Source organism: Colias croceus, chromosome Z (assembly GCF_905220415.1).
Source record: "Colias croceus chromosome Z, ilColCroc2.1".
NCBI classification, from domain to species: domain Eukaryota; kingdom Metazoa; phylum Arthropoda; class Insecta; order Lepidoptera; family Pieridae; genus Colias; species Colias croceus.
The window spans coordinates 3361836-3389401 of NC_059568.1; the positions used below are offsets into that span (position 1 = coordinate 3361836).

Below are 27566 nucleotides of genomic sequence, written 5' to 3' on the forward strand. Positions count from 1 at the left end.
AGAGCGCTTCTGAGCGCGGTCTGACGAACCGCGAGAACAAAATGTATGAAGAAATCGACAAGTATTTTTAATTTAGCTCATTATTGAAATAAAATTTTGATTTAGATTCATAAAAATTACACCATATATAAAGGACTATATATCCCTCAATAAGATATAGTTAAGAAGATAGATTAGGCTCTTAATTTTCCTAAAATGGTACCGGTTTAGACCCCATTTTTTTGCATTTTATGCGTTTATTGTGATGGAAAAAACGTATTTCAGCGACAATTTTGTATGACGTCGTACAATTTTTATAAGATGAACGTAGAGCTGAATATATTATCTTTAAATTAAGATATTACTATGTTCTCACGTGTAATTGCTTTAAGTTAAAATGGTACCGAAAAACAGCGTGTTTTTGTAAAAATACGTTATAGCGTCCTTAATGATTTTATACAAAATAAAACATCTGTTTTATTCTCACCCTACAAAAGAACTGTACAAGAAAAAATAATGTTATGGAAACCGGTGAACACGTTTAGTTAATGTTTCTAAACCTTAAATAGATTCTTTACTGGGCCAAACCCCGTAAATGTTTAAAATAGACTTTGTTCATTTTTCGAACGCAATAGTTTACATCGCCTAGTGATCGTGGTCGCAGATTGTTATCAAGAAGGTAAATATAAAACAAAATTTAATTTTTAGGAATATTGATAATTGAACCTATTTTATCTATCCACTAGCTTACCTAACTTACTCTTGTCACTATTGTCTATAATTATTACTTATCTGTCCGTTAAAATGGCACAAATTGTATGAAGATTTAGTGGCTGTTTCATAAATTTAATACTAAAAACATATAAAAAGTTAAAAGTCCACGATGAAATCTTTAGACATCACTCTGAATCAGATATACTAGATTTTTTTTTACCTAAATTTACATTATAAAAACATTCTGTGAATCATTAGTTACAAGTAGGTAATTTATAAATACTCAAACTAAGAGTAATACACGTATAAATATTTACTTATAACGATACCGGCGCTATTTTGTGTACGGAAAAATAATCATTAGTTTTATCACCTAAGATTGAATCTGTACTTAGTTAATGACAACAATTTGTTAATGACATATTATTATTACGTCTTTCCTCCGCGCCAAAACAAAATACGGTAACAACGAGAAACAAAATCCAGATTATAGAATTATGGGCCACTTTATTCTATACTGTTATCGTACCTACTAGGTATATACGTATACTTATATAATTATTATTAAATTATAATATAGATATCAAATACAAATCTAAATAATTAAAAAAAATTGGTTATATACCTAGATGCGGACCGCTTGCAAATAGTAAAACTTGTTATTCCAATAAAAATATCGTCATATTTCGGTAAACAATTTAAATTACTGCGCAAAATTAATGCGCCTTTGCCGTTGCTATCGGGCAAAAAATTTAAATAACAACATCTATACCGCAATTACCGCATGACAACAGATCAGATTTTGATACCTCCAAGTATCAAATAAATATTATAAAAAAACAACAACGCCGTAGAACAACCCTCCTTAATATTCAATTAATGCACAAACATACTCACACATAATATACACACCAATAAAAAACTTATTATAATTAGAAAATGTCTTATTTTCCATTACGCAAGCGCATCGTGCTTCGTATTGGTGGCTTCTTATAACAACAAAACAAATATAATTTACACTAGTCAATCTTGAGCCAGCGCGGATATTGGTCGTGTATTTTAAGACTTCCGTGACGCTGCAGGTAATGAACATTGTTATTAACTTGAAAATTAATAGATAAAAAAAAATTTATAGTTTAAGCATCGCGACAAATGTTTTTTTTATTTATTATTATTTATGAATCGTGTAGTTTTATTCTGTTATTTTTGAGTGTATTTTTCAACATTTCTTTGATTTATAACGCGTGAACGTTATCAGAATACCGCCTAGAAATAATATTTATTTTACTGGTGAAAATAACAAAATATATTTTGAATTATTTATATTATTAAAAACAAACTATAAAATATTTATTTTTATCTGTAGATACTTGTTTAAAAAACTAAAATAAAATCAGTGATATTTTCGCTTTTTTTTTAAAAACGTAATTAAAACCTGTTTCATTTGAATCATATTGCGATCTAATTTGATATATTGATTTATGCGCCTGACTATTCAAAAAGAGACACGGTGTTTTTTTCCTTATTGTAATTTATACAATTAATATTCTAAAATAACATTGAATATGGATCATGGATGTAAGCTATGCGAACGCTAAATCAAAACAAAATATGGACCAAGTTGCAAACTAATAAATAATATCTAGCTGAACTTTCAGGCAAGTTTGTGGCTGTGCAGTGATTTAATTAACTTTCAAAGTTTGCACAGAGATAAGCTTGAACATTGAACATAATCATTGAGAAATAATTACATATTGTTATCTAAACACAAAATTTCCAACACGTCGTGTTGGAGCTTCCTATAATCTTTCTTCCAATAATATTGATTGCACTGCTTTACAGCATTTTTTTTTCGTATTCGTTTATTTATTACTGCATTTGATTGTGTTGTTATTCATTTATTTAATTATTTTATAGATTGCCGCAAACATGTCAGACACCACACAAGTGCCGATAGAACGTGAGTATAATAAACTCGTTTATTAGTGAGTTCATACAACATGTGTAAAAGTGAAATTAAGTCATAATTCCGATATCTTAGTATTATCTACGCTTTGCTCTAGCTACAATAAACAATTCTTAGTTACACAGTCATTTAATATTAGCGTACGTACTAGCGTAATGTTTACCATTAAATTGGTGACCAGTTTTCTAAGGAATTTTCTTATAAAATAGGATTTTATAAAATATGTAACCTACCTACTTGCTCTTCATATTTCCGTGATGTTAATGCATAATAACTGCTATAAATAACTTCGTTACACTTAATCGCGAATGATGAGAAATAAATTACATTATCCACCTACCTACCATTAGCGATCTTACGTATGTCCCGACATTTTAGTATATTTGTCTAGAAGTTTTTCTGACTATATGAATATGTGCTTATATCATGATCAACTTGGTGAGTATTCAGTTTACAAAATGAAAGTAAAAATATAATTCGTCACTTTACCCCAGGAGTAGTTAAATAATAAATAAATAAATATTCAACTATAAGTCTATTAAAAAAATATCACAATTCCTATCAGCTAATCTTACTAACTATGGCCCACGGTTAATAGCTCTGAGAAAAAGTGCAAGTAAAAAAATTAAATTCAAAGTTGGTTTCAAATTTGGTTTTATCCTACTAGGCAATATTGCCAAGAGATTCTAATGAAAAGCAGTCGATAAAAAATGCAAAAAAAAAAAACAAGTTATATGCCTCGATAAGACAGGATATCGAATATAATATGAAAATGTAATTGAAAATATTCCATATAGATAAATATCGAATATCAGCTATTAGAATTACCAGGTCAGCCTTGCTATAAATACTGAAGCATGTATGAACCGAAAGCCACAAGAATTTAGTTTCAGCGTGCGGTTGATATGAAAATCCTGCATTAACCAGTATATGTTATTGATTTATTTTATCTACCAATAGGTATTAGGTATATAAAGCCTAAAATTTTGTATGGCAGATATTTACTGGTTTTTCATCTAGAAATTGATTCTAACTAGGAGAACAAATTTAAAAGTGCAGTTCTATTTGTTTTTACTTTTCCTATTCCAATTTTTCTCTAGAGATATTGTGCCATAATAAGTGTCAGTTATTTCATTAAATTCATTGATAACACATTTTGTTATATCTTTGAAGTTAAATGCGCACGATAATCATAATAATAAGATGACTAAAATCAAAATAATTTTGGTTGCGAGAATAATATCTTAGTGTTATTATTTATTACATCATCGTTGTTTATGAAAGTATTTTTATATCATTGTATTGCAATAATATGTTACATAATACCGTAATTATTTATTAAAACCGTTTTATACACGAGCCATTGAAGAACTTTACTAGTCACTAACGTAACTTGATTTTTACTGATATTTTAAAAGCTATTAAAACTACAAGTTTTCGTACAATTGAACAAATGAGCGTAGCAAGTTCAGGAAGGACATGTTATTCTGTTACAGATAATCCCAAAATACTGTCCGGACCAGTTCTAACGAACTCTCCGAATGCCTTTCTCTCCAAGACTCTCCTGAACCGATACCATGACCTGCCCATTCCGCACGAGAAAATAATAGCCACCTACATTTGGATTGATGGCACAGGAGAACACTTAAGATGCAAGGATCGAACACTCAACTTCATACCTAGACATCCGAAAGGTACGTTTTAACTTCTGCGGTACAGGGTAGAATAAGATTATGACGATTCCAAACTTCTAGAAAAAGTCCAATTGAGAAAAAACCTTTCTACGTGCCATTTGCAGGATATCTCGACCTTTTTAGTAGGACAAAATAAAAGTATTTTCATAAACTGTCTTGGACGTTGATCCATTACATTATGAGTGTTTCTTCGAATAGCTTATATTCCATGATAAGGGATCATTAAGGCTAACGTCACGTAAAATGTATTAAGCATTAAACAAAGAGGGGTGCGGCTTCTTGCTAATTAAAGTGAACGGTTTCCATTCAAGTCGATTTGTTGGCAATATACAAATTGCTTTACTTCAACGGGTGTTTATGACTTTATTTTTTGGAGTTCTAAATGATACCATATTTCTTGGACTGTATTTTTTAATGTAATCATTTAAACGGTGTGTTTGTATTTTTTGTAAAGGATAGGTAAGGATTACTTCTATGTATTCACAAATTAAATATAGGTGCCTATATAATAAAATAGTTTTTCATTACCTATGGTTATATTTGATTGTTACAAAATTTCGTTGTATGCTTAGCTCGCAAAGATTATAGTACGTACATTTCGGAGCGTGCAATGAACATGCATTATCTAGAAATAACATTGTTTGCAAGGGTTTTCTATACATTGCCATGATATCGCCGATAAGGCGAAGCTGGCGTTTGGCAATAATGTCGTAGTTTAATTATCGAGCGATAGAATCTATTTTTGAACACATGTGGGTGAGATTTACGAAAATAACGTCATGTTACGAGCTAATGATGTGAAGCCCTTACGAATAGGTACACGTTGGTAAATATCACTAACGACATGTTTTGTTCAATAATTGGAGTGGATGACAAGGACTGGTGCTCTAATGGGGCAGAGGGATCTTTTTGTATTGACTCAAGCCAAGCGAGGGCCATAAAAACTATACAAGTCTTGGAGTAGGACACTTGGAAGATGTATAATTTTTTTTGTACATTCCACAAAATTAAAAATAATATTATCATAAAAATGGATTACGTCTGTTTGTTTTATGGTTACGATTTATATACTACATGATCTGATCGATTTAAGAAAAAAAAACGAGATACATGTTATTTTTACACCGAGTCACCTCGGGCGATTCTAGACTTATAGAGCCAGATAAAAACGAACTACACTCTTATTGATAAATCTTTTTTTTTTCTACTACGCTAGCCTTGATATTTATCCATGCAAACCCTAATTTTAACATCAACCAGATTTATTGTGTTCGTTATAGATCGTAAGGGAAGGGGACCGACCCTTGTACCTAAGGTATGGTCGAAAATGATTTGGGAATCATATTATGAAAATTGTTTTTAGTTTGATTAAATTAATAATTATGAACACGTTCATTGTTTTGTTTGAGGTAGTTAAAACTGCTACGTTCTAAAATAAATTCAAATCATATAAAAATGTTTTATAGTACGAGCTAAACATTTTAGTATGAACCTTTAATTTCCTGACTATACTAAACATATACAATAGGATGCATCGATAACAATAAATTCCCAAGACGCAGCAAAAGCATTATCGTTGATACACAATATAATTTGTTTCCAGATTGATTCTAAGCACGTAAAATTTACCTCTGCTGCTTTTATAACGAGTTTATCAATTATTCAAAGTATAATATAATTTTAATTTTAACGAATTTGTACATTTAGTTAGCGTCTTCATTTAAATCCCACTACCTATGCCTCAACAGAGTGTAAAAACCTATAATAATTAATACTTCCAGAACTACCAGTATGGAACTTCGACGGTAGCTCTACGGGTCAAGCTGACAGGAAGAACGCGGACACCAATCTCATTCCACAGGCCATCTACAAGGATCCCTTCAGACGTGGCAACCATATTCTTGTGATGTGCGACACCTACAAATACAATATGGAACCAGCAGGTAATGAACCTGGCTAATTATATACAAATGTACGGGTACCTAGAATTCCAGACGAATCTATTCCAATAACTTCACATTCAACCTCAGCTAATGAGAAGACGACGACGATCGATCGAGCTCAAAAATAGAATCAGCAGACTAAAGCCAACGTAAATATTAACTATTAAACCAATCATAGACGAATTTAACCCATTGAGCCCCAAGCGGCCCGATCGGTCCACGACACAATAGATTTTCTATTGTGTCTGTGATTCCGAGGCCTGAGTTATACCTAATATTAATCAATAGCGAAGTCCTTTTCATTCCAAACTTTACTTTCACATTGGAATACTTAATTTTTATCGCTTATAAACCCAAATAGAATTAATTAAAACTGTAACATCAAGCAAACCAAACAATTTAAGTTTAAATTAAATCTTTTCCAAGACACAAACCACCGCGTGAAATGCCAAGAAGCGTACGACAAGTGCAAGGACGAGGAGCCGTGGTTCGGTGTGGAGCAGGAGTACATCTTGCTGGACGCTGACCTGCGGCCGTTCGGCTGGCCGCCCGGCGGCTGCCCGCCCCCGCAGGGACCCTACTACTGCGGCGTCGGCGCTAACAAGGTCTTCGCCAGGGACCTTATACAGGCGCATTATTTGTAAGTAATCGATAATACAAATAAAAACATATTCCATCAAGGACGACGACTCAAATTTAATTTACTAAGTGAAAGTTCTTCGATCGAACAATAGGCGAGTGCGCAGGAATAAAAGGATGACTATTTAAATCACACCGAATGTTATGACACTATTACTTTCAGTTCTTCTAGCAGTGAAGGGAAATATGATGAGAGTTGCCCCAATACAAAATTATTCTAAATTCGAAATATTTTAACATAGTCTTTGTTATAAATACACAAATATTAAATTTCTACCTTCAAATAATTCGTAATCTTTTTCCAACAGATGTTGCCTATACGCCGGAGTTCCGATATCGGGAACGAACGCAGAAGCGATGCCCTCTCAGTGGGAGTTCCAAGTGGGTCCCTCGGTGGGAGTCTCAGCTGCTGACGACCTCTGGATCGCGCGTTTCATCCTCCACCGTTTAGCCGAAGAGTTCGGAGTCATTGTATCCTTTGATCCGAAACCAGTGCAGGACTGGAACGGCTCGGGCGCACACATGAACTTCTCTACCAAAACCATGCGAGCTGATAATGGTATTGTGTAAGTATTTTCAGTTATTTGTACATTAAGACTCAAATCTATGTTGTGAATTATTATTTATATATATAGAGTACCTATTAGAGAGCATGTTCCAATAACAAATAGAGAAAAACAATATTTTTATGTCAGGGAAGTGCCCGACTACGATTTCGTCTGGTCGTAAGCGAAGATGTGGTAAGATGGAGAGCGTTTAGTTTCTATGCATTACAGGCTATTTCTAGGCAGACTTGCGTCCAAGTAGACCACATCGCCGATTTTCATCAGATGAGATTGTGGTGAAACGTCTGCCTATTGATTATAAAAAAAATCGCAACTGCATCAAAGCATACCAACCACAATACCAACCATTCTTCGGAATCACTGTTTTCAATACAGTGCAAAGACATTCGTATTGATTTAAAGTATTAAAATTTTAATATTACAGATTCAAATTTAGCTCTTTTAAGTACCGAATAAGAAATTAATTAGGTAACACAAATCCTATGACTTATTTACATTACGTTTCCAGTGAGATCGAGAAGGCGATCGACAAGCTGTCGAAGGTGCACATGAAGCACATCAAGGTGTACGACCCGCGCGGCGGCAAGGACAACGAGCGCCGCCTCACCGGCCTGCACGAGACTGCCAGTATTAACGACTTCAGCGCTGGTACGTATATTTTTTACCCATAACTATTTGTGAACGCGACCATCGCACTAACTGACGACTGAGTGCAGAGAGGCCATTTGACCTATGTTGAGCGGAACACAAGTGATGTAGGCGATGTCGTCTCCATACGTAGTAATAGTATCTCAATGCATATCAGCCCAAAAAATAATATAGTTGTATTGCTATACCTGCATAAGGTTGCCAATATGTATGTGAAAATGTATTGGTATGCCATAAATAATTTGAATTTGAATATATTTAATTAAATATTAAATATATTCAAATATATTAAATCTCAATGCCAGGACACGGACCTCCTATGAGGGTTCAGGCCATAATCCACCACGCGTACTAAATGCGGGTCAGCAGATGTCATATATCACATTTTGATTCTTCAACATATTGGTTTCCTGACCATGTTTTCCCCCAACCTTTTTGAGTAAAGATGTGTGCATAATGCATATAAATTAAAAAATCAATGTGTTGCTTGCACGCTCAACCATTATCGCACCTACTAATTTTTAGTTTAACTGTCCTATCCTGAAGGCAATACATATAATCGATTGCAAAATCAGCCTGTCTAAATCAAAATAAACTCGTCAACTTTAAACCCAAAATCTTCCACTTCCAGGCGTAGCAAACCGCAGCTGCAGTATAAGAATACCGCGTAACGTGGCCACTGAGAAGAAAGGCTACTTGGAGGACCGCCGCCCGGCTTCCAACTGCGACCCTTACGCTGTCGTCAACGCGCTGCTCAGGACTTGCGTTTTGGACGAGTGAAGAGTTAAATACTCGAGAAGAAAAGCATTTTTTATAATAATATATGTATATTATATCACGTGTTGAACGAGTCAAAAGTCCAATACTAACGAAATAAAAGCCATATGTTAAGTACGAAAGAAGCAAAGGCTTTTTATAAAATACTAATATGTATATTAATTATTCACCAGTCCTTACTGAGTAGAAATTTTGTTTTTTAAAGCTTTCCTTATTGAATATATATTTTCGGTCGAGAAATAATTAATTTTTAAGTAAGTACCTATATGATTTATGGCAAGCGTATATTGTATGTATCCACAATATGATTAAATGCCATCTGTTTTGTAATACAGATGAAATTGCGCTAAATAATTAAATATTCATTAATATTATTGTCCAGTTAACAAACTTTTATATTGGTCTAAGATCCGAACATAAGGCGAAATTCAACGGCGTGATAATAGAATGAGACCAATTTTATAATTAATTTAGTCTATTAAAAATGTATTAAAAATGGGTTGACTGGGAAAATCCTGGACAGGGCATTTTTAATGAATTAAAAAAAACATTTGTTTTCATTTTTTATTAATTGCAGTTTCGAGATAATAAAACAATTTTGTAATAAAACAGTGCTGACATATTTTTTTTTTCATCATCCTATCAAGTGAAAGTAACTGGTACCGACATACCTGTTTATACCTGCCAACCTAGCCGTTTGTCCCGGTAAATATTAGAAAACAACTATGACTGCACATTCTGTAGTTTTCATACTTTAAGTCTATTATATTTTTTTTTTATTATCTTGATACTGCAATTAATTAAAAAAATGTTTTTTTTTTAGATAAACGTATCTACAGCTTACGTCAATCTCATACATTCGTAGTCTATTCTATTGAACGCTACGCTAACAGAAAGCCACTTGTCTAGGGGGGCTGATGCGCACTAATAAACGCAACCACTGCGGCCAGCCAGACAGCCCGAACTATAACCGAAAAAGCAAGAGGAACAGCATATCAAAGAACCAACTATACTAAAATTCTCTCTTGTTAACGTTGATACCTCCTATACGATATTATGCTTATTGTATATTTAAGCTGTGCACACGCTTGTTTTGTAATGTCAATGTAACAAATGCTACGATTTAGATACTTTAACTTTTTACCTTTAAAAAAGCTAATTTCGTATACACAAGTAGGTGTTGTAATGTGATAACTGTAAACATTTATCTTGTGAGTCTTTAATTATGTATAATGATATACATTAAAAATGCATAGAGAAAGGCATATTCAGCCCGGTAGCTGAATATGAGCCTTGAGCCATTATCCGGTAGCTAAAATCGGCAAACAAAACAATATTAAGAAAATCTATTTTAATTAGTATGTATTAAGTATAATAATATAACAATGTAATAAAAATAAATTCTTACAACAAGTACACGTTATTTCAATTTTAATTTTAGTAAAGTAATCTTTAGTTTACCAAAATATCGTCGCATTTTGTCGATGCATCCATATTATTTTATGCCATGATTCTTCGATAAATAATTAATAATTAAAATACATACATGAACTCAATTTTTATTACTCAGAGAAAGAAGAAATTCTTCTAATCCCTACTAATCGTATAGGAGGTATCAACGTTGACAAGAGAGAATTTTCAAAGATATTCAAAGATATAAGATAGTTATGTAGTATGTATCTTGTTTTGTTATAGAAATCCTATGCACTGATAAATACATTTAATAATAGCTTGTTATTTGGCATTATACATATTATTATACTTCTTATCAGTAATCACATGCTTAACATTCGCAACGTTGTATGAAAGAAATGACCCTGTACGTTTTGAAAAATCACATAAAAAACTATTTTGCATTTCAACAAAACATACAGTATGTGTTAGAAATAATATAGCCGCAGTCAAAATGTAAGAATGGAAAACTAAAAATATATTGCTATGTTTTTAAATATATCCTGTATATTATTTATTTTGCTCTGCTACCATATTATAAAAACAATAGTTAAATACATTCTGAGTACATGCCTGAAGCCACGTACTCTGCTTCCATTAATATGTGGTGTGTCGGTCAGTCAATTAGTATAACAACAATAGGGGCCCCTTGGGGAGGAAAAACTATAATTACGGGAATAATAGGTAATAAAATATTAATACAAAAGATACAATTTACGATGAATATACGTCACCACGTTACAGCTAGGCACACGACGTCGCCATTCACTTCACACTTAAAAAACTCGCGGTCAGCGCGATTACTATCAATATCTCGAATTCCCAACTATATTAAAAACAATTAAAAACACCGTGGGCCGATTATACGCTCCCGATGCGCTCGACAGATAACTATCTTCCGTGGAGGCCGATTTGACTTGTCACGCGCGGCGCGGTCGGCAGACTCCAAACTACTAACAATAACCGAATGCGAATGCCGCTCCCTCACCAAGTGAGGTATTCTCCTCACCAATTGAATACATCGCGTCTTTCGCTATCTTATTTACCTATTAATTGCTTCTATCTATTCCGAACATTCCCCCGTCCCAGTCAGGCAAAACCTGACTGAGTCAAAAACCAGAGGATAAGGATAGAACCTACATAACGGGTAGCCGCGATAAGCCCGCAACAGCTCTTTTAAGGACAGAATTTCCTACCAGGACCTCTGCAACTCGCGGAATACCGTCCGCGCCTAGGAATAGCCGCAAAATTCGACCACGTCTCCAAGACAGTTGGGGCATATTCATCTCTTTAACTGGGACGAGGTCACCGACCTTTGGTGGATCCGTTTTATCTGTCCAGCGAACACGCTACTGCAACAAATGAAGATATTCTAAATTAAACCGTTTCCAAAAACTCTGAGAAAGTTGTTGCAGCAGTTCAAAACGTGAGAGCCGATTAACCGGAGTATCCTCAAATGGATATTCAGGGAGCGCATTAAGTGGACCCCCAATCAAAAAATGTCCTGGAGTCAAAACCTCCAGGTCATTTGGGTCCGATAAAATAGGACATAGTGGCCTGGAATTAAGTACAACCTTAATCTTACAAAATACCGAAGGTGAGAACCGTTTCACCTAACTCTTTTATCTAACGAACGAAACCGCGTTAATAAACAATCTATATTAATATATAATCTAATTCTGTGCAAGCTCCTTTATAACCGAAAGGACCTTCAAACGCGGAAGAGGCTCAATAAGCTTAATAGAAGCTTGAGGGCAGCAATTCTCTGGTTGGAACAGCCAACCAGGGCCCCACCACAACGAATGATTCAATAAAACTGGAGCCTCACAACCGCGAGATGCACAATCAGCGGGATTAATATCCCCTGGCACATGTCTCCACTCTAAAACAGCAACCGATTGCTGAATTTGCGAAACCCGATTCGTAACAAAAACTTCTAAAGCATGGACTGATGCTTGCAACCACGCAAGAACAATCTGACTATCAGTCCAAGCGAAAATTCCTCTAATATTAATCCTTGAACTCGAAATGTAAATACATCTGAAATAGGTTGATACTGAACCCCTAAAACAGCGATGGCGTCCGGATTATCCGTATTCTGAAAAATATAAGGATCCTGTTAGTGATTTTCAGGTAAACCTGCAAGAACAGCTTGCGAATTCGATAACCATTTCCTCAATTCATAACCACCCGCCTTGAGAATATCAATAAGCTCATCGCGCAGTATCAATGCTTCCTTTTCATTAGCAGCATCGGTGCAGATATCATCAACAAATACATCACTAGTTAAAACATTAGCGGCTCTAGGAAAACGCAAATGCTAAATGCTAAATAATGCCAAATGGTTCGGCGAGAAAAAAAATTGCAGATTTTCGGCGGTATGGCGACCATTTGGAATCGTCCGAAAAGTATGGCATGGCGATTTTCGTAAATGGCTACACGACGATGGTTACCTGTGCAAAAGTTAGCCTGGTACAAATGGTTGAATTGTTTTTTTTTTAAATCAACACAATCGCGTCGGTATGGCGGGCTGTAAGTCACACCGGAAAAGTATGGCATGACACTACCGCCTACTTCTTTTTTATGGGCTATCGGTAAATTCTAAAATTTTTGTGTTACAAATCGTTTGATTTTCGCTATTTTTCTGATGAGTTCGACTAACGCCCACGCGACTAAGCCGCCGGTACCAGCGTTCACACCATCATTTTTATTTTTGTCATTGCGTACTACGACCCCTGTAGAACCGCCATCCTGTTACAAATGACTGGAAATTTTGTGTCAATATCTCCCGGTCTATATTCTTAAGGCTGCAGTCTAGCAAAATTGCGTTTTCAACAAGTTATTTGACAATTTTTTCCCGGCTATTGAAATGATAAACTGAATTTTTTTTTCTTGTTTATCAATTAGTGTTATACATATACGCAATGCGCGTGAATTTTTTCACATTTATAAAGTTACTTTATGTTACCTTAATCAGGCCTTCAAGATAAGTCTCTTTCCCCCAAAGACATTTCGAGCTAAGTTTGTGCACTCACTACGTTGCAACCGATTACAATTTATACAATTTGATCAGCGCATTATTATCCTTATATAGTCGTAATTAAAATCTGCTGAATACAATTGCCGAAAAACTTATGATTTTCCTAATTAGAACGTTATAAATTCATTAAATTTCCCATTTTTTGCCTTACAAAAAACTGTTGATAAATACTGCTAAAAGTTATTTCTTCCATTAATTTATTCGAGTTGGTTGAAGACCAATGAGTATTAATCCTTTAAAAAAATTTTTTTTTTAATTTTGATAATTCTTTAAATATAAAAAAAAAATATTTAAAATAAGTAGGAAAAATCCTAGCGAATTTCTTTAGTCGCGCTCCTTGGGCCGGAGCGTTCTGACGTGTGCTCTACGCTCGATTTTCCTTCATACCGAAGTGAAAGTTGTTCTACTTCATTAAATTTAATATTTTTTTTAATTGATTATTTTTATATTCGTTTTGTGCAAATATTCGTATTTTTAAACATTTGATTTCGATATGGAAAATAAACGAAAAAAATATGCGTTTAACTACTAGAAAAAAAATTATCTTTGAACATAAAGTTAATGAAACCAAAGGTGATTGGCAACAATTTCGTTATTTTATGGGGTGTCAGTAAAGGGATGTATATTTCTTTAAAACTAAAGTAAGCTTATAAATCTTATACACTGGTCATCAAAAAAATCGACCCACCTACACTATGTTAGCTATTTATCGATTATTTCACAAATAAGTCGTCTTATATTGTTGTATTTTGTTGTAAGGGTCTGATAATATGTTAATCATTATGTTTGTCATAAATTTTACTGCACTTAAAGATTCTTAACAAATTTTTATACAGAAATACTGTACAGTGTTGATTTGCCGGTTTACGGCGGGACAAATGATGCCCGTGTTCCCAGTTCAAAAATGGCTTTTTTCGGGATCTCTTGTTCATAACGTTAAGTTTAATAATTGATGCTGTAGTTTAGATAAATTTTGTCTCAAAATAATGTATACTACTGTAGCTGAGGGGGCCCAAACTGTGGCTCTACTAAAACTGGGGTTATGTCAACTTGCCGTGGCTAAAAAGTAAAATTTGAGCTGTTTTGCAGTTCGGTGAGTTTACCAAAGGTTTTTAGAGATTGGGCAGTATCGATGAAAATATTGATCTGCAAGAAATAGGGTGGCAACTCAAAGGGACGACCCCTAGATAATGTAATCAACAAAATCGACATCTGTCTGGTGTAGATCTCTAGTGACGCCTGCGTGAAGATAAGGAGATGGGTATAAATAACAGAACTGTGAAGACTTTGGGAGTAGAATCCATGACCACACAAGCCAGAAACAGGGCTACAATCAGCCACAGCTCATCGACAAACCAGACTTCAATTGACTCGAAATCACGTAAACTGGACTATAGGCCAATGGGAGTCAGTACTTTTGAGTGACAAGATGCGAATGACTTTATATGGTGCTGATAGACGTCTTTATGTCATGCGATGACCAGATGAACGATTTGTTCAGTGCTAGATAAGGGAAACGGTCGATTATGATGGAGGCTCTGTAAAGTTCTACAGTGGCAATTCTTTGAAAAGACGCACGGAGCTTGACGATAAAAAGATGCTCATTAAATGCTGTTCAATACATCACCGAGGTTTTGGACTATCATATGGTGTAATATGCCGGCTGTATTTGCAAAAACTTTGAGTCTATGCATGATAATGCTCGGAAACACGTAGAGCGAATCGTGATCCAGTATTTAGAAGAGGTCCGCATTAGAGTTACACTCTGGTTAGCAAAAAGCCTCGATTTAAAACCTACAGAGCACATGTGGGACAATTAAAAAATAAAGCTTAGAGCTCGTAATTCCGCCCCTACAACAATAGGAGACCTGAAAACTGCCATGAGGGAAGAATGATAACGAATTCCTCAAGAGACCATCAAAATCTTGATTGTTTCTTTAAAATGGTGAACGCAGGCTATCATTCCAGAAAGAAGAGAAAGTACTGAGTATAAATTCGAAGGAAACATGATCATAGGTTTCATGAATAAAAATAAACTGCATTTGAAATTAAATAAAGGAAATGCTGAAAATTGAGGATTTTGATCTTTATTCGAAATTGACAATTTTTTTATGATGTTAATGAATTTATGTGTTTATATTCGTGTAAATATGCAAGTTTAATTAATCAGTTCAGTTCACAAACAAATTTTTTCTTTAGTTTGTGAGAAAACCGCAATTTTCCGTAAAAATGCAGGTGGGTCGATTTTTTTGATGACCAGTGTATAGGTCTACCAGAATCTGATGGCATATTTATATTTAAGAAATAAAAGATTTTCATATGGCAATTTTATTTGACAACTATCAAAATGGTTGTCAAATTATTTGTCTTCTTTGCAATTCTTGAATAATTTTTAGGATTTTGTCTAAAAAATCTTCGAAGATGTCGAAAAAGCCGCTGCGATCACAAGCAAGAGGTGTTGTTTATAATGTGTATAGAAAAACATTCGATGAAGAAGGGTCAAACACATCACAATTTTCAATTTTGAATATTTTATTGGTAAATTGGACTTACCCGTTTTGATACTTAAAATTAAAAATATTATAAGTAGGTAACTAACTATAATATTGTTTTTTGATTACAATATAATTTTATGAAAACTTATTACAGGAGTTTCCAATACGGCTATGCGTCAAGTCCAAGCTGTCCAAGTCAATTTTATAATTATTTGAGTATCTGTTAATACTTACGAAAATAAACATAGTTTTATTTTATTTTATTGTTATTTTATTTTATAAAAAAAAATATTAGCATTATCTAGTTTTGATCTGCATTATCATTACATCCATATTTTTACATGGCTTAATGATAATGAATATACAAATATAGGTATGTGTAAATAATAATATGTATTACATAGATAAAAGTAATATGTATATTATACATGTAAGTAGTGCCTACAAAATATTAAGTGGATATCTCATTATTTGGTACAGTATTGTTCACTTATGTAATGTGACTAATGATGTTGAGGACAAAATAAAAAATAAGCAGTATCAAGATAGGTCAGTCCATTTTCCCTAGGGTTGCACACTCAAAATTTTGATTTCCCCAATTGCCATCAGATTCTGGTTTACCTATAGTATAATTTTTTTTTTGTTTGAGAAATACGAAACATAATATAAACTTGTATTGAGAACTTGAACTTGGGACATACGGGGAAAATGATTTGTTTACTCCAAAATTCCAAATATGTCGAGGTGTTTCAATTTTTTCTTCTAGTCACTTTGAACGTAGCGGCATGTTGTTTGTTTATTTATTTTGTAACTTAAATACAGGATGTTGGTTTTATATTCTGATCTTACAGACGCGCTGACAATTTAGTCTACCATTTCTAGTTTAGTCCACCAACTCTAAGTACCTACCAATATTAAAACGAATGGATTATCATCACATCATCAAAACTCAGATGTAATGGAAGATCACAATAACATAGAAAATTCAATGGTTGTTGAGAACTAAACAAACATAAGTAACAGAGACGCGAAGAATAAAAAAGAGGACGAAAACGATAATTCGTTGATGCTTTCCCTTTTCGACGTATTGTTAGGGTACATCACCAATTTGCAAAAAACAAAACTGATGGTTCCCAATTGCTGATTAAAAATGAAAAACAAATAATCGACAACAGTGGTGAAAATTTGCTGATCACAATGAAACATCCTTCAGTGGTAGCAGATTTACTCATTTAAAATGTAAAGGAGAGGAGGACAGGAAAACATTATGAATGTGGATGGTGGATTGTATACAGGGTGTAATCGATAATTATATGCAGGCGATTATGACGTTATTATTGCAGGTATCAAAGAACTTAAAACTGATATCGAAATTACTTTACCTAATGAGCAAAATGACAATAATAACTTTTTAAAAGTATAACGAGAAATATGTATCTAAAAAATTTACTTTATACATTCCCATATCAAGAAGGGAAAATGGGACTAGTAAGTAGAAGTTAAATGTCTAATTCCGGCAAAAGACATGAATGCGGAAGATGCGGTTAAAAATAAAAAAATTAATATTTGAAATACAATGCAAAAAAATAACACTTTTGTCATAGATAAGAATCATGACTATTTTTTCCAAATTCAGGGACAACTCAACGTTGCAGAACGAGAAGTCTGCTTATTTGCTGTTTGGACTGGAGTGAATCATGATCGTCTAATATTAATTTAGTGAGAAACGTCTTCCCAGTTCAAAATGGAGAAATAAACCATCCACGCGAAGACCGACATCCGCGCGGACGGAGTCGCGGGCGGAAGCTAGTCAAAAATATGATGACGTAAGAGTACTGAAAAATAGTACTCACTTCGGAGCGCTGTGAAACCTTAGCTATTTACTTAATGAAAAAATGTTGTATGTAAAAGTTGTTCCTCGAAAAACAATCTACAAAAATGGTCTGATATGCTTTCGTCGTAAAATGATAAAAAAAGTTTTACTGAAAAATATAAATATCTCTAATTTCTGAACATTTTCGCTTAAAACTTTTTTATTTGTAGTTCTATGACAATAAGTCACTGGACCAAAGTTGTAGAGAATATAATTTGCAACAAATAATGTTAACAATTTTTTTTATCAGATAATTAGTTTAAGAGATATGTCATAAAAACCATATCAACCGCTATTTTCAAGATGGTGGCCGTGGGACAAGGGTGGCGACCCCACAAACTTGGTTTTAGCTTCTCACTGATCCCCCCTACACATCAAAAAAATAAAATTGCGTCCTCTAAAAAACGCAACCCCAAATGTAACTTTTCAATGGACTAGTTTATTTCTCCATTTTGAGTAACTCTGACAATGACATCTTATAAATATCTATTGGACCCAAATACGGCTAGGCCTATAATAATATGCAACGTGTGTTCGCGGTTCTACAGAACAACGTCTATGGATAAAACTGAATAATTAAGATTAATTTTTTTCTACGTATTTTTACAGGATAAAAAGTATCCTATTTTACGCCCAGGATAATAAGGTATAATTATACCAAGTTTCATCGAAATCAAACCGTTAGTTTTCACGTGATGCCTGAACATACAGACAGACAGACAGACAGACAGACAGACAAAAAAATTTTTAAACACATATTTGGGTTTGGTATCGATCCAGTAACACCCCCTGGTATTTATTTTTTCAATATTTTTAATGTACAGAATTGACTCTTCTACAGATTTATTATATGTACTAGCTGGTGCGTTGTGCGCGGGCTGCAAGCAGCCCGCGAGCCCCTTTTGCCCCTGGGTTGAAGCAATAGGGCAGTCATTTGAAAATATATTCGAATTTTCTGTCCATTTGTTACATCTGCTAACAGCGATTCTACAGTCAGTCGTTAATGCTTATAAATTCCCCATTCAAGTATTTTCCACTCCGGGAGGCTGTCCACCTTCGAGGGAGCGTAGTGCGCGGGCTACAAAGCAGCCCGCGAAGCATCCCAGGGCAGAAATCTTCAGTCATTTGAAAATGCATTCGAATTTCCTATCCATTTGTTACATCTCCTAACAGCGATTCTACAGTCAGTCGGTAATGCAAGTATAAATTCCCCATTAAAATATTTTCTATTCCGGGGGGCTGTCCACCTTCGAGGTTGCGTGGTGCGCGAGCTGCAAGCAGCTCGCGTCTCATCCCAGGGCAGAAATCTTCAGTCATTTGAAAATGCATTCGAATTTCCTTTCCATTTGTAACATCTGCTAACAGCGATTCTACAGTCAGTCGAAACTGCTTATAAATTACTTATTCAAATGTTGTTAAATTTTTTAAACGTCTTATCGATAGCGGGCAGTGACTTTTCATAATAAACTGTTCAAGAGTTAACCTAACACGCTCGTCGCTTCGCTCCTTGCTACCTATTTGAATATTTAGGCCGGCCGCTGCCGCGACTCGCTTGCTTCGCTCGCTTGGCTCGTGCGTTAGTTCAAAAGTTAATAAATATTTTCTACTCCGGGAGGCTGTCAACCCTCGAAGTTGCGCGGTGCGCGGGCAGCAAGCAGCCCGCAGTGCCGTCTTTTGCCGATGCTATTCAATTACCCATCCTACTATGGAAATTTCCATACAAAATTTTCGAAAAAAAAAATTTCGCTTTTTAGCAAAAATTTTTATGTGCCTGGAAGCGGACCAAGTTTTTAAACATTTTTTACCTTGGTGACGCCAACCTAAGTGCCACCAGTTCAGAGAGCCGTTGAATTTCGTGATATATGGATAATGGAAACCGGGGGTCGGAGAGAAATTCTGAGTATGCAGTTTTGTAAATCTGACCATTCAGAGCACAGAAGTCAATTTTGAGACCGATCGTGACGGAACCGGCGCCACCATCTTGCTTTGAAAAATTGGCCATTTTTTGAAAAAAAATTGCGTCCAATTTGAAATTTCTCGATTGCCTTGGTAGCACCCCATCTTCCTGATCATTTTTTAGTTCTACACCCCCCACCTATCTTGCGCCGTTTCAGAGAGCCGTCGAATTTTGCGTTGTATGAAACTCGGAAACCAGCGATGGAAACTCGATTATGAGTATGCCAACTCAATGTGAGGCTCGATTAAAGCCCCTGCGCCAAGTTTCAGCGTGATCGGCCCAGCGATGGCCGTTTTAGAATTTGTATGGCGGCGGCCATTTTTTCCGCCATTTTGATTTTTTTTCACTATCTGTGGTAATTGCTCGAGGTCTACTACAAGTTTAGTTCGAGCACCCCAGATGTAGCTGCTACCGTTTGCGCGGGCCGTTGACCGTCTCCGCGGGCTGTGAGAAAGTTTAGGATTTCGGATTTTTCTGGATATCCTGGGAGCTTGGCGAGTACAAACGTGGTAAGAGTGTATTTCTCCATTGCACCACCTCGTCTAAATTTACGTTTTTATGTTTGCGCCAAAAATGGAAAAATTCCAAAATCGAGCGTCCCACTATGGCTCCCTGGTAGCGTCCTAGGGTGGTGATCATTTTTAGTTCCGGGACCCCCAACCCAACTCGCACCGTTTCCGCAGGCCGTTGGAGTTTACGTTGTATGAAAGTTGGAAACTGGGGCCCGGAGCCACTCGAACGGGGCACCGATCGATTCGCCGGCTCGAATAGAACACGTGTGCCAAATTTGAGACGTAAGGATTCATAAACGGCGATTTTGGCAAAGTACGGCGGCCATCTTGTTTTCGCGAAAATCCCCATTTTTCCACCTCCCCTGGTAATCGCCACCAGTTCTGAGCATTTTTTGTTCAGACACCCCCCCTCCAGGTACCACCGTTTTTGCGCACCTCCAGGGGTCCACTTGGTTTTCGAAGATGATCGAGATCGCTATATTTTTCCGGTTGTCACTGGGAGCACCTCTACACGATCACGTCAAAATCCCCCCAACTTTTCCCGTAGTTTCCGAGAAAACCGATGTCAGTCAGTGAGTCAGTCAGTGGTAGTGTAGCTTTATATATATATGAATGAATGAATGAATAGATATAGACTAGGTTAAGTATGTCCTTTCTCGGGTATCAAAATATCTCTATACCAAATTTCATGCAAATTGGTTCAGTAGTTAAGGCGTGATTGAGTAACAGACAGACAGACAGACAGAGTTACTTTCGCATTTATAATATTACTAGCTTACCGCCCGCGGCTTCGCCCGCTTTCTCTAAAACGATTTGAGATTTAAACTATCCTATCTCTCAAGTTGGATCGAACTGCACATGGTGTGCGAATTTTATTATAATCGGTTAAGTGGTTTAGGAGTCCATTGAGGACAAACATTGTGACACGAGATTTTTATATATTAGAAAAGATTAGTATGGATGAAATAGTTTTTTTTTTTTCATAATTATTAAAAATGGTATTGATATTGTTAAAATATTAAAAGCTCCTTTATTTCAAAATTTGTAACTGGTGGACAGAATTATTAGGTTATGAAGGTTGTTGATTAGTGAAAAAAGTCTTATTTGAGCAAAATCCTGTTTAATTTAAAAAAAAACACTATACCTCCTTCAAATTTGATAATTTGTATTGTTCTGATGAACAAAGCAAATTGAAATGACACACATGGGTCGGCACCAGCTAATGCCGGGTCCAGACTGGTGAAACGTAACATGAAATGTAACATGCAATGAAAGAATTCACCGTCCACATTGCTGCAATGTATCATGAAAAGGTAACACACTTTGTAACAATTTCTCATAGTTTGGACGTCTTGCGCGCGCGAATTGTGCATTACACGCGCATGCTACGAGCAATACAAGCCGCGCGCGGAGCGATCCGTGATTTGTCGGTTTTTCGACGAACACAAAGGGGCAAGGAACATGAATACGGGAGGTTCGTAGTGAATGCGCGTTAGAGCGCGCTATGCGTCCACGCTTGCAGCGAACATGCAATGAAGGGCAGAATGTTACACTGCATGTTACGTTTCACCAGTCTGGACCTGGCATTAAATAAAAAATAAAAAAAGTTCAATTGAGAACCTTCTCCTTTTTGGAAGTCGGTTGAATAGAGAGGTTTCAATTAAATACTCATAAGCGAGAGTATTTAAAGACTCAATGTATGTGAACATCTTGGCAATAAGATCTTGAGAGAAAAATCTTATTGCCAATCCCTGATCAGGAGCCAGATAGATGTCTTTGGTCATCAATAAGCGGGTGCAATGGGTGAAACTGGGTTCAAAAACATGACAATGCATTTTAGAAACCCTTTGGTTCAAGTGCTGATATTGTAATGGTAAATATTTTTTGCAATTGAAAGGATTGAATATGATTTTATTGTTATTGAATTATTTTAAAGAATTTTTAAAGAAATTTAAGTATTTGTAGTATGAGACATGATCCCATAAATCACTGTTAGTTGTCTCTGAGGAAAGAAACCCAGAAAAATTACAGTTAAATTGAGAACCTCCTCCTTCGGTGAAGGTGTTACTTAAAATTATGGGTTGTTTAAAATCCTAATCCTGATAATGTATGGTAGCCATGTGATGTCTAAATAGGAATAACTTTGGTACTTATTGTTTACTGAAAAATGTATTAAAATTTAGTAACACAGGAAACTAAGATACATTATTAGACCATACATCTGCCTCACCAAACCATCGAATATTGTCCTCGCCCAAATCCTATAATATATAATCCTTACAAAAAAAAACATGTTTAATAGCTGAAATTATTGATACAACAAAAGTTCAACTTGTTGATTGTAAACAGTTACAAGGATATTAGATAATGCGATAGAATTGGTACTTACATTGTAATGGTGACCGGAGTGATTTCTTCTGTCTTTTTCTTTGCGGTGGGGACATCCGGGAGTCATTGTCAGATGAGGATGTTGAATGACTACTACTAGATCCATTATTTATAATGCGAGTTCTCTTGGATGTATCAATTCCGGAACCAGATGGCCCAGGATCACCCGGCTTGTCTCTGGCCTGTTCGTCTCTATTATCCATGATGAGAAAACTATGTCCCAGGGCAGATTAACATTTCAAGCGGAGTTGCGAGTTAATCGGGCGACCAGCAACAAGTGTTGAAGACTATTTGACTCAAAATGAAATTGTTTAGGACTTTGAGCGCGCACTATGCACCTGGTGTGTTCTAGACAGCACTGGAGCAGTTACTGCACCCACAGGGTTTACCAAACGCAAGTCGAAAGAGCGGGGGCGGAACATGCGCGGGGAGGGACTTTTAACCAACCTCGCCAGAAAATAGTCCAAGAATCTGTAGTGCACTTCACGTTTTATAGTTAGTTATCGATTTGATATAATATCATAGTCCATATTATGAGTCTTTGATACCGTACCAGACAAGAAAGTCAACTCACTACCGTTCATATAAATCACCCAATAAAATGAAAAATTATCACTAAAATTAAATAGTATTGATTTTAACGCGACTTGAAATCGTTAAAACGTACTTATAAACGTACTTCACAATGTACACAATTAAAAAAAAAACATTGTTCAGGAATCTAACTAAATGTTCATTTAATTTCCTAGCTTTTTTCAAATAAAAACACTGGAAAATTTGTGCTATGTTTTACCGGCAAAAATCTCAGAGGCTGTGTCCACACTTCACAATCACAGGCTGTGTCGCATTGACAAGCGCCAGCATATTACTTGCTCTGTGGCGCCCACAGATCTACTACAACTTGTACTAGATCTGTGGTGGCGCCAGCGGCCAGCCGCCATTTGAAATTTGACAGTAGACTGAAGACACACACAGAGCAAACCAAGAAGCTTAAACATATTATCATAATATGCCGGCCACATGCCGGCACTACACATAGGCCAACGCGTTGGCAAGCGCGTTGGCACCAATGAATAAGGAATCACATGCACTTGTCTATGTGTAGAACGGGCGTTTTGCGCGTTGGTGGTAGGTATTTGAACGTTGGCCAGCGCGCTTGCGAGCTTGCCGCGCGGTGTCGGCATCATCAAAGGACACTTGTCGCAAGCTTGGCGCACAATCCACACATTGGCCGCGCGGCGCGCTATCAGTTTGACTGTAGCAGCGATCAGGAGTGCACGTTTTTTTCTTGCGGCGAATTAATACCTAACTTGACAAAATGGCGAACAATATGAGTAACGAGGAAACATTTAAAGTCAAACTCAAACTCAAACATTTATTTATTCAATTAGACTACTTTAAGTAGCACTTTCGAATCGTCATTACATAAATATTTTTAACATTTACCACCGATTCGGAAAGCAGTATCTATGGAGAAGAACCGGCAAGAAACTCCATAGTTGCTCTTTTAAAATCATGTCAATGTTGTTACATCCATTTTGAATCCGTCCGCACATTGGCTCGAACCAAACCATACTGAACGACCTTCCAATGTGTGGATTACTCACAAGCGTGTTTGCAAGCGCACCGCCAGCGCGTTGGCGAATGCGCTGGCCTATGTGTAGAGGCGACAATACACTAGAGATTTCGGTATGAAAATTAACGTGTAATGCCGGCACTACACATAGGCCAACGCGTTGGCAAGCGCGTTGGCACATGCACTTGTCTATGTGTAGAACGGGCGTTTTGCGCGTTGGTGGTAGGTATTTGAACGTTGGCCAGCGCGCGGTGTCGGAACATCAAAGGACGCTTGTCGCAAGCTTGACGCACCATCCACACATTGGCCGCGCGATCAGTTTGACTGTAGCAGCGATTATGAGTGCACGTTTTTTTCTTGCGGCGAATTAACACCTAACTTGACAAAATGGCGAACAATATGAGTAACGAGGAAACATTTAAATTTATTGAGCTCTATCAGAGTGAAAACTGCCTGTGGAAGCCAAAAAATAAGTACCATAAAAATAAAAATATTGTATGTATTAAAAGTGCCAAATAAATAAGGTTCTTGGACATGCCGTTTTCCTCACAATGTTTTACTTCACAAAGAGCATCCTACTTTAATATTATTTTAATATTATAAATGTGAAAGTGTGTTTATTACATAGAAATCTAATCATTAAAATCTCAGTTCAAAAGTATTTACAGAGTACCTACTGTAATGATGAATATATATCATTCCACAATAAAAATTACAAAAAAAAATTGGTTGTTTGTAAAGTAGGTTTACGATCGAGATGTTAACGTGATATCATAATGCAGTGGCAGCGCTTGAGATGAGACGGGAGATCGGTCCGTCTCTCTCTAGTTATACCTGCAATCGCGCTCGTGAGGTTTTGGTGTGACACAATTTTCTGAACATGTCACCCGACTAAAACGATTTTAAAGACGTTATCACGCCAAAAAAAATCAAAATCAAGGATTATCTTTATTTCTGACATTGTAGATACATCGGAACTTTCATTATGCTCTTCTTCATTTTCATTTTCCCTACTGCTATCACCTGTGTAAATAATCATTTCATCGATTAATTCAATTCAATTAAAAACATAACCAAGAAGGGTATGAATAGCAGCTCTATATAATTCCACACAGAGAGAACACGTGCAGTCACCACCAATATTTAAAGACGACTGACGAATTTTTGAATTTTTTGACTGACAAGCTACCGTCTTGACTTCTATTTCTTTTGAACAAGGTGTAAAATGCAAGTGCTTTGTTTAGGGCTCTTATGATTCAATGATTCGGGTGATTTTGGAAATACGACAATTAGCGAAGATCTGCATGCGCATTATTAATTTTGGAGTAAGTACTGTAATATAATAAATCAAAGTCTGCAATTTCAATACTTTATTTGTATAACTAGTGGTCCGCCCGGCGTCGCTCGTAGTGCACATAATATTCTAGCTGCACTGGATCACGTCCAACTGTGAAAGAAATTTATAAATCGATCTAGTTGCTGAAACATTATGTGCGTTCAAACAAACTCTTCAGCTTTATTGGTATAGAATACATTACTTATACATTACTATTGATGTGATTTAATATTATCAATGGACAGGAAAACAGTTTCAGTAGTAGATATATACATATATATGTACTAGCTTTCCGCCCGCGGCTTCGCCCGCTTTGTGCTTTAAACTATCCTATCTCTCAAGTTGGATCGAACTGCACATGGTGTGCGAATTTTATTATAATCGGTTAAGTGGTTTAGGAGTCCATTGAGGACAAACATTGTGACACGAGATTTATATATATTAAGAAGAAGATAACTCCTAAATAAATAATCATCGTCGACACATTTCATTTTCAGGTGTAAATAATGGGTGAAAATGACAGGAAAAGAGGATGAGGATCTTGCTTATTTACCCATTGAAAAACTACATCAGTTGAAATTTGTGAGTGGAAAGCATTCCAACTGGACTGATGGGTATATTTTATAATGAATAAATAAATAAATGGTTCTTTGTACGCGTTTCTTTTATTTCACATTTAATTAAACGACAATAACAAATTTCTTTAACCAAAGTGCAAGTAAATTTGTTGAAATAATTGTATATTGAAACACAACTTGTGGATGCTGATAAATTATCTTTATTTTTATAATACTTTATTACAAACTACATTGTGCGCACACGACATTACACCACGAACCACGGAGACAGGAGAAAGTAGAAAGGGGGCAAAGACAATTGCAGTTGACAGTCATACCAGATATTATCGATATCGAGGGTAGGCAGTACAGCCTGCACAGCATTATGCACTTATGTTGGTAGCTCTGTCAGACACTAGAAGTTGTTATGTTGGCTATTCTAACCTAGCCTTGTTTTGACGTTTCTGAAGTTTATTTTTATCTCTACGGGTAGTCCCGTCTCTTCAGGGCGTATTCAGAAAGAAAGCTTGAAACTTATAAGCGCTTATAAGCGCTTATCGGCGCTTGTCAGCGCTGGTAACCCGCGCAGGAAAATATATGAACATGCGCCGATAAGCGCTGATCGGCGCCGACAAGTTCCGACAAGCTTCAACAAGCGCTTGTCAGCGCCATATAAAATTTGTTATGGTCTGTTTCAACCTGCTTCCTTTGTGTAGAACGAACCAGCGCAGCGTTGACAAGCGCCGATAAGCGCTTATAAGTTTCAAGCTTTATTTCTGAATACGCCCTTACGTAGTATTTGTATCGTAGACAGAGAAACTAATAGACAAAGGTACTCTGTAACCGCGACTGAGACAAAGATAGTTTGTCAATGTATAACTTGTATAATAGACGTACGAACTTGGTCCGCCAGCACCACCGCACTCGTGCGGTGCGATCGACACGCGGGACACGCCACACCACCGGACCGCACCAATCGGTCCAGTGCTTTCCGTGCTACTGGACAGAGAGGACGTCGCACTATAATATGTTTGAAGGCCCGAAAAAGTGACATTCTTGTTTTAGTGGAAATACCTAAGGAGCTTCTCTTTTTAAATGCACGAGTAGAATACCCAGAGTTTTGTTTCAAAAACACGATTTAAAAAAAAAAAAAAACATTTAAAATATTGGAATTTTCGCGGCCGACTGAGCTAAATAAATTCGTATAAAAAAAAAAGTTGCTCATATAATTATTATGTAGTGATTACAGGCGCAAATTATCCCTTTATGAAATTTTCGATATTGTTGATACAGGCGAAAGTATTGTAATTTTTACTGATTTTCGTTTTTATTTTTTTATATTATATGCAGGCGTTAGTAGAAGCTCTGTTTAGTACCAAAAGAAGCCTTGAACTGAGGTCTACATGTGACAAAAATACCACATTCTAACCACAAAGTTATTACGAGATATAAAT

The 27566-nt window shown here is 35.9% G+C and overlaps 2 protein-coding genes across 3 annotated transcripts in view; one reads left to right on the forward strand and one right to left on the reverse strand.

Annotated features, from left to right (window-relative positions):
* LOC123705000 overlaps positions 1–23432 on the reverse strand; it is a 70210-nt gene extending 46778 nt beyond the window's left edge. For both annotated transcript variants that reach the window (XM_045653537.1, XM_045653536.1), the window contains exon 1: positions 22645–23432. In XM_045653537.1, the coding sequence (XP_045509493.1) occupies positions 22645–22846 (202 nt within the window). In that variant the 5' untranslated portion in view covers positions 22847–23432. The remainder of the gene's footprint in view (positions 1–22644) is intronic.
* LOC123705001 (glutamine synthetase 2 cytoplasmic-like) lies at positions 1661–9051 on the forward strand. Its single transcript, XM_045653539.1, has 8 exons — positions 1661–1775; positions 2611–2653; positions 4156–4353; positions 6135–6296; positions 6723–6936; positions 7244–7501; positions 8010–8149; positions 8781–9051. The coding sequence occupies exons 2-8, from the start codon at positions 2623–2625 to the stop codon at positions 8927–8929; spliced, it is 1152 nt and encodes a 383-aa protein (XP_045509495.1). The 5' UTR covers positions 1661–1775; positions 2611–2622; the 3' UTR covers positions 8930–9051.
* Positions 23433–27566: the final 4134 nt, after the last annotated feature.

Bases quoted from the DNA above. Each gene is read 5' to 3' on its own strand.
- LOC123705001 (XM_045653539.1), top strand. From the start codon at position 2,623: ATGTCAGACACCACACAAGTGCCGATAGAAC. The intron at 6,937-7,243 runs GTAAGTAATCGA...TTTTTCCAACAG, and splicing joins CTTATACAGGCGCATTATTT to ATGTTGCCTATACGCCGGAG. The intron at 8,150-8,780 runs GTACGTATATTT...TTCCACTTCCAG, and splicing joins TATTAACGACTTCAGCGCTG to GCGTAGCAAACCGCAGCTGC.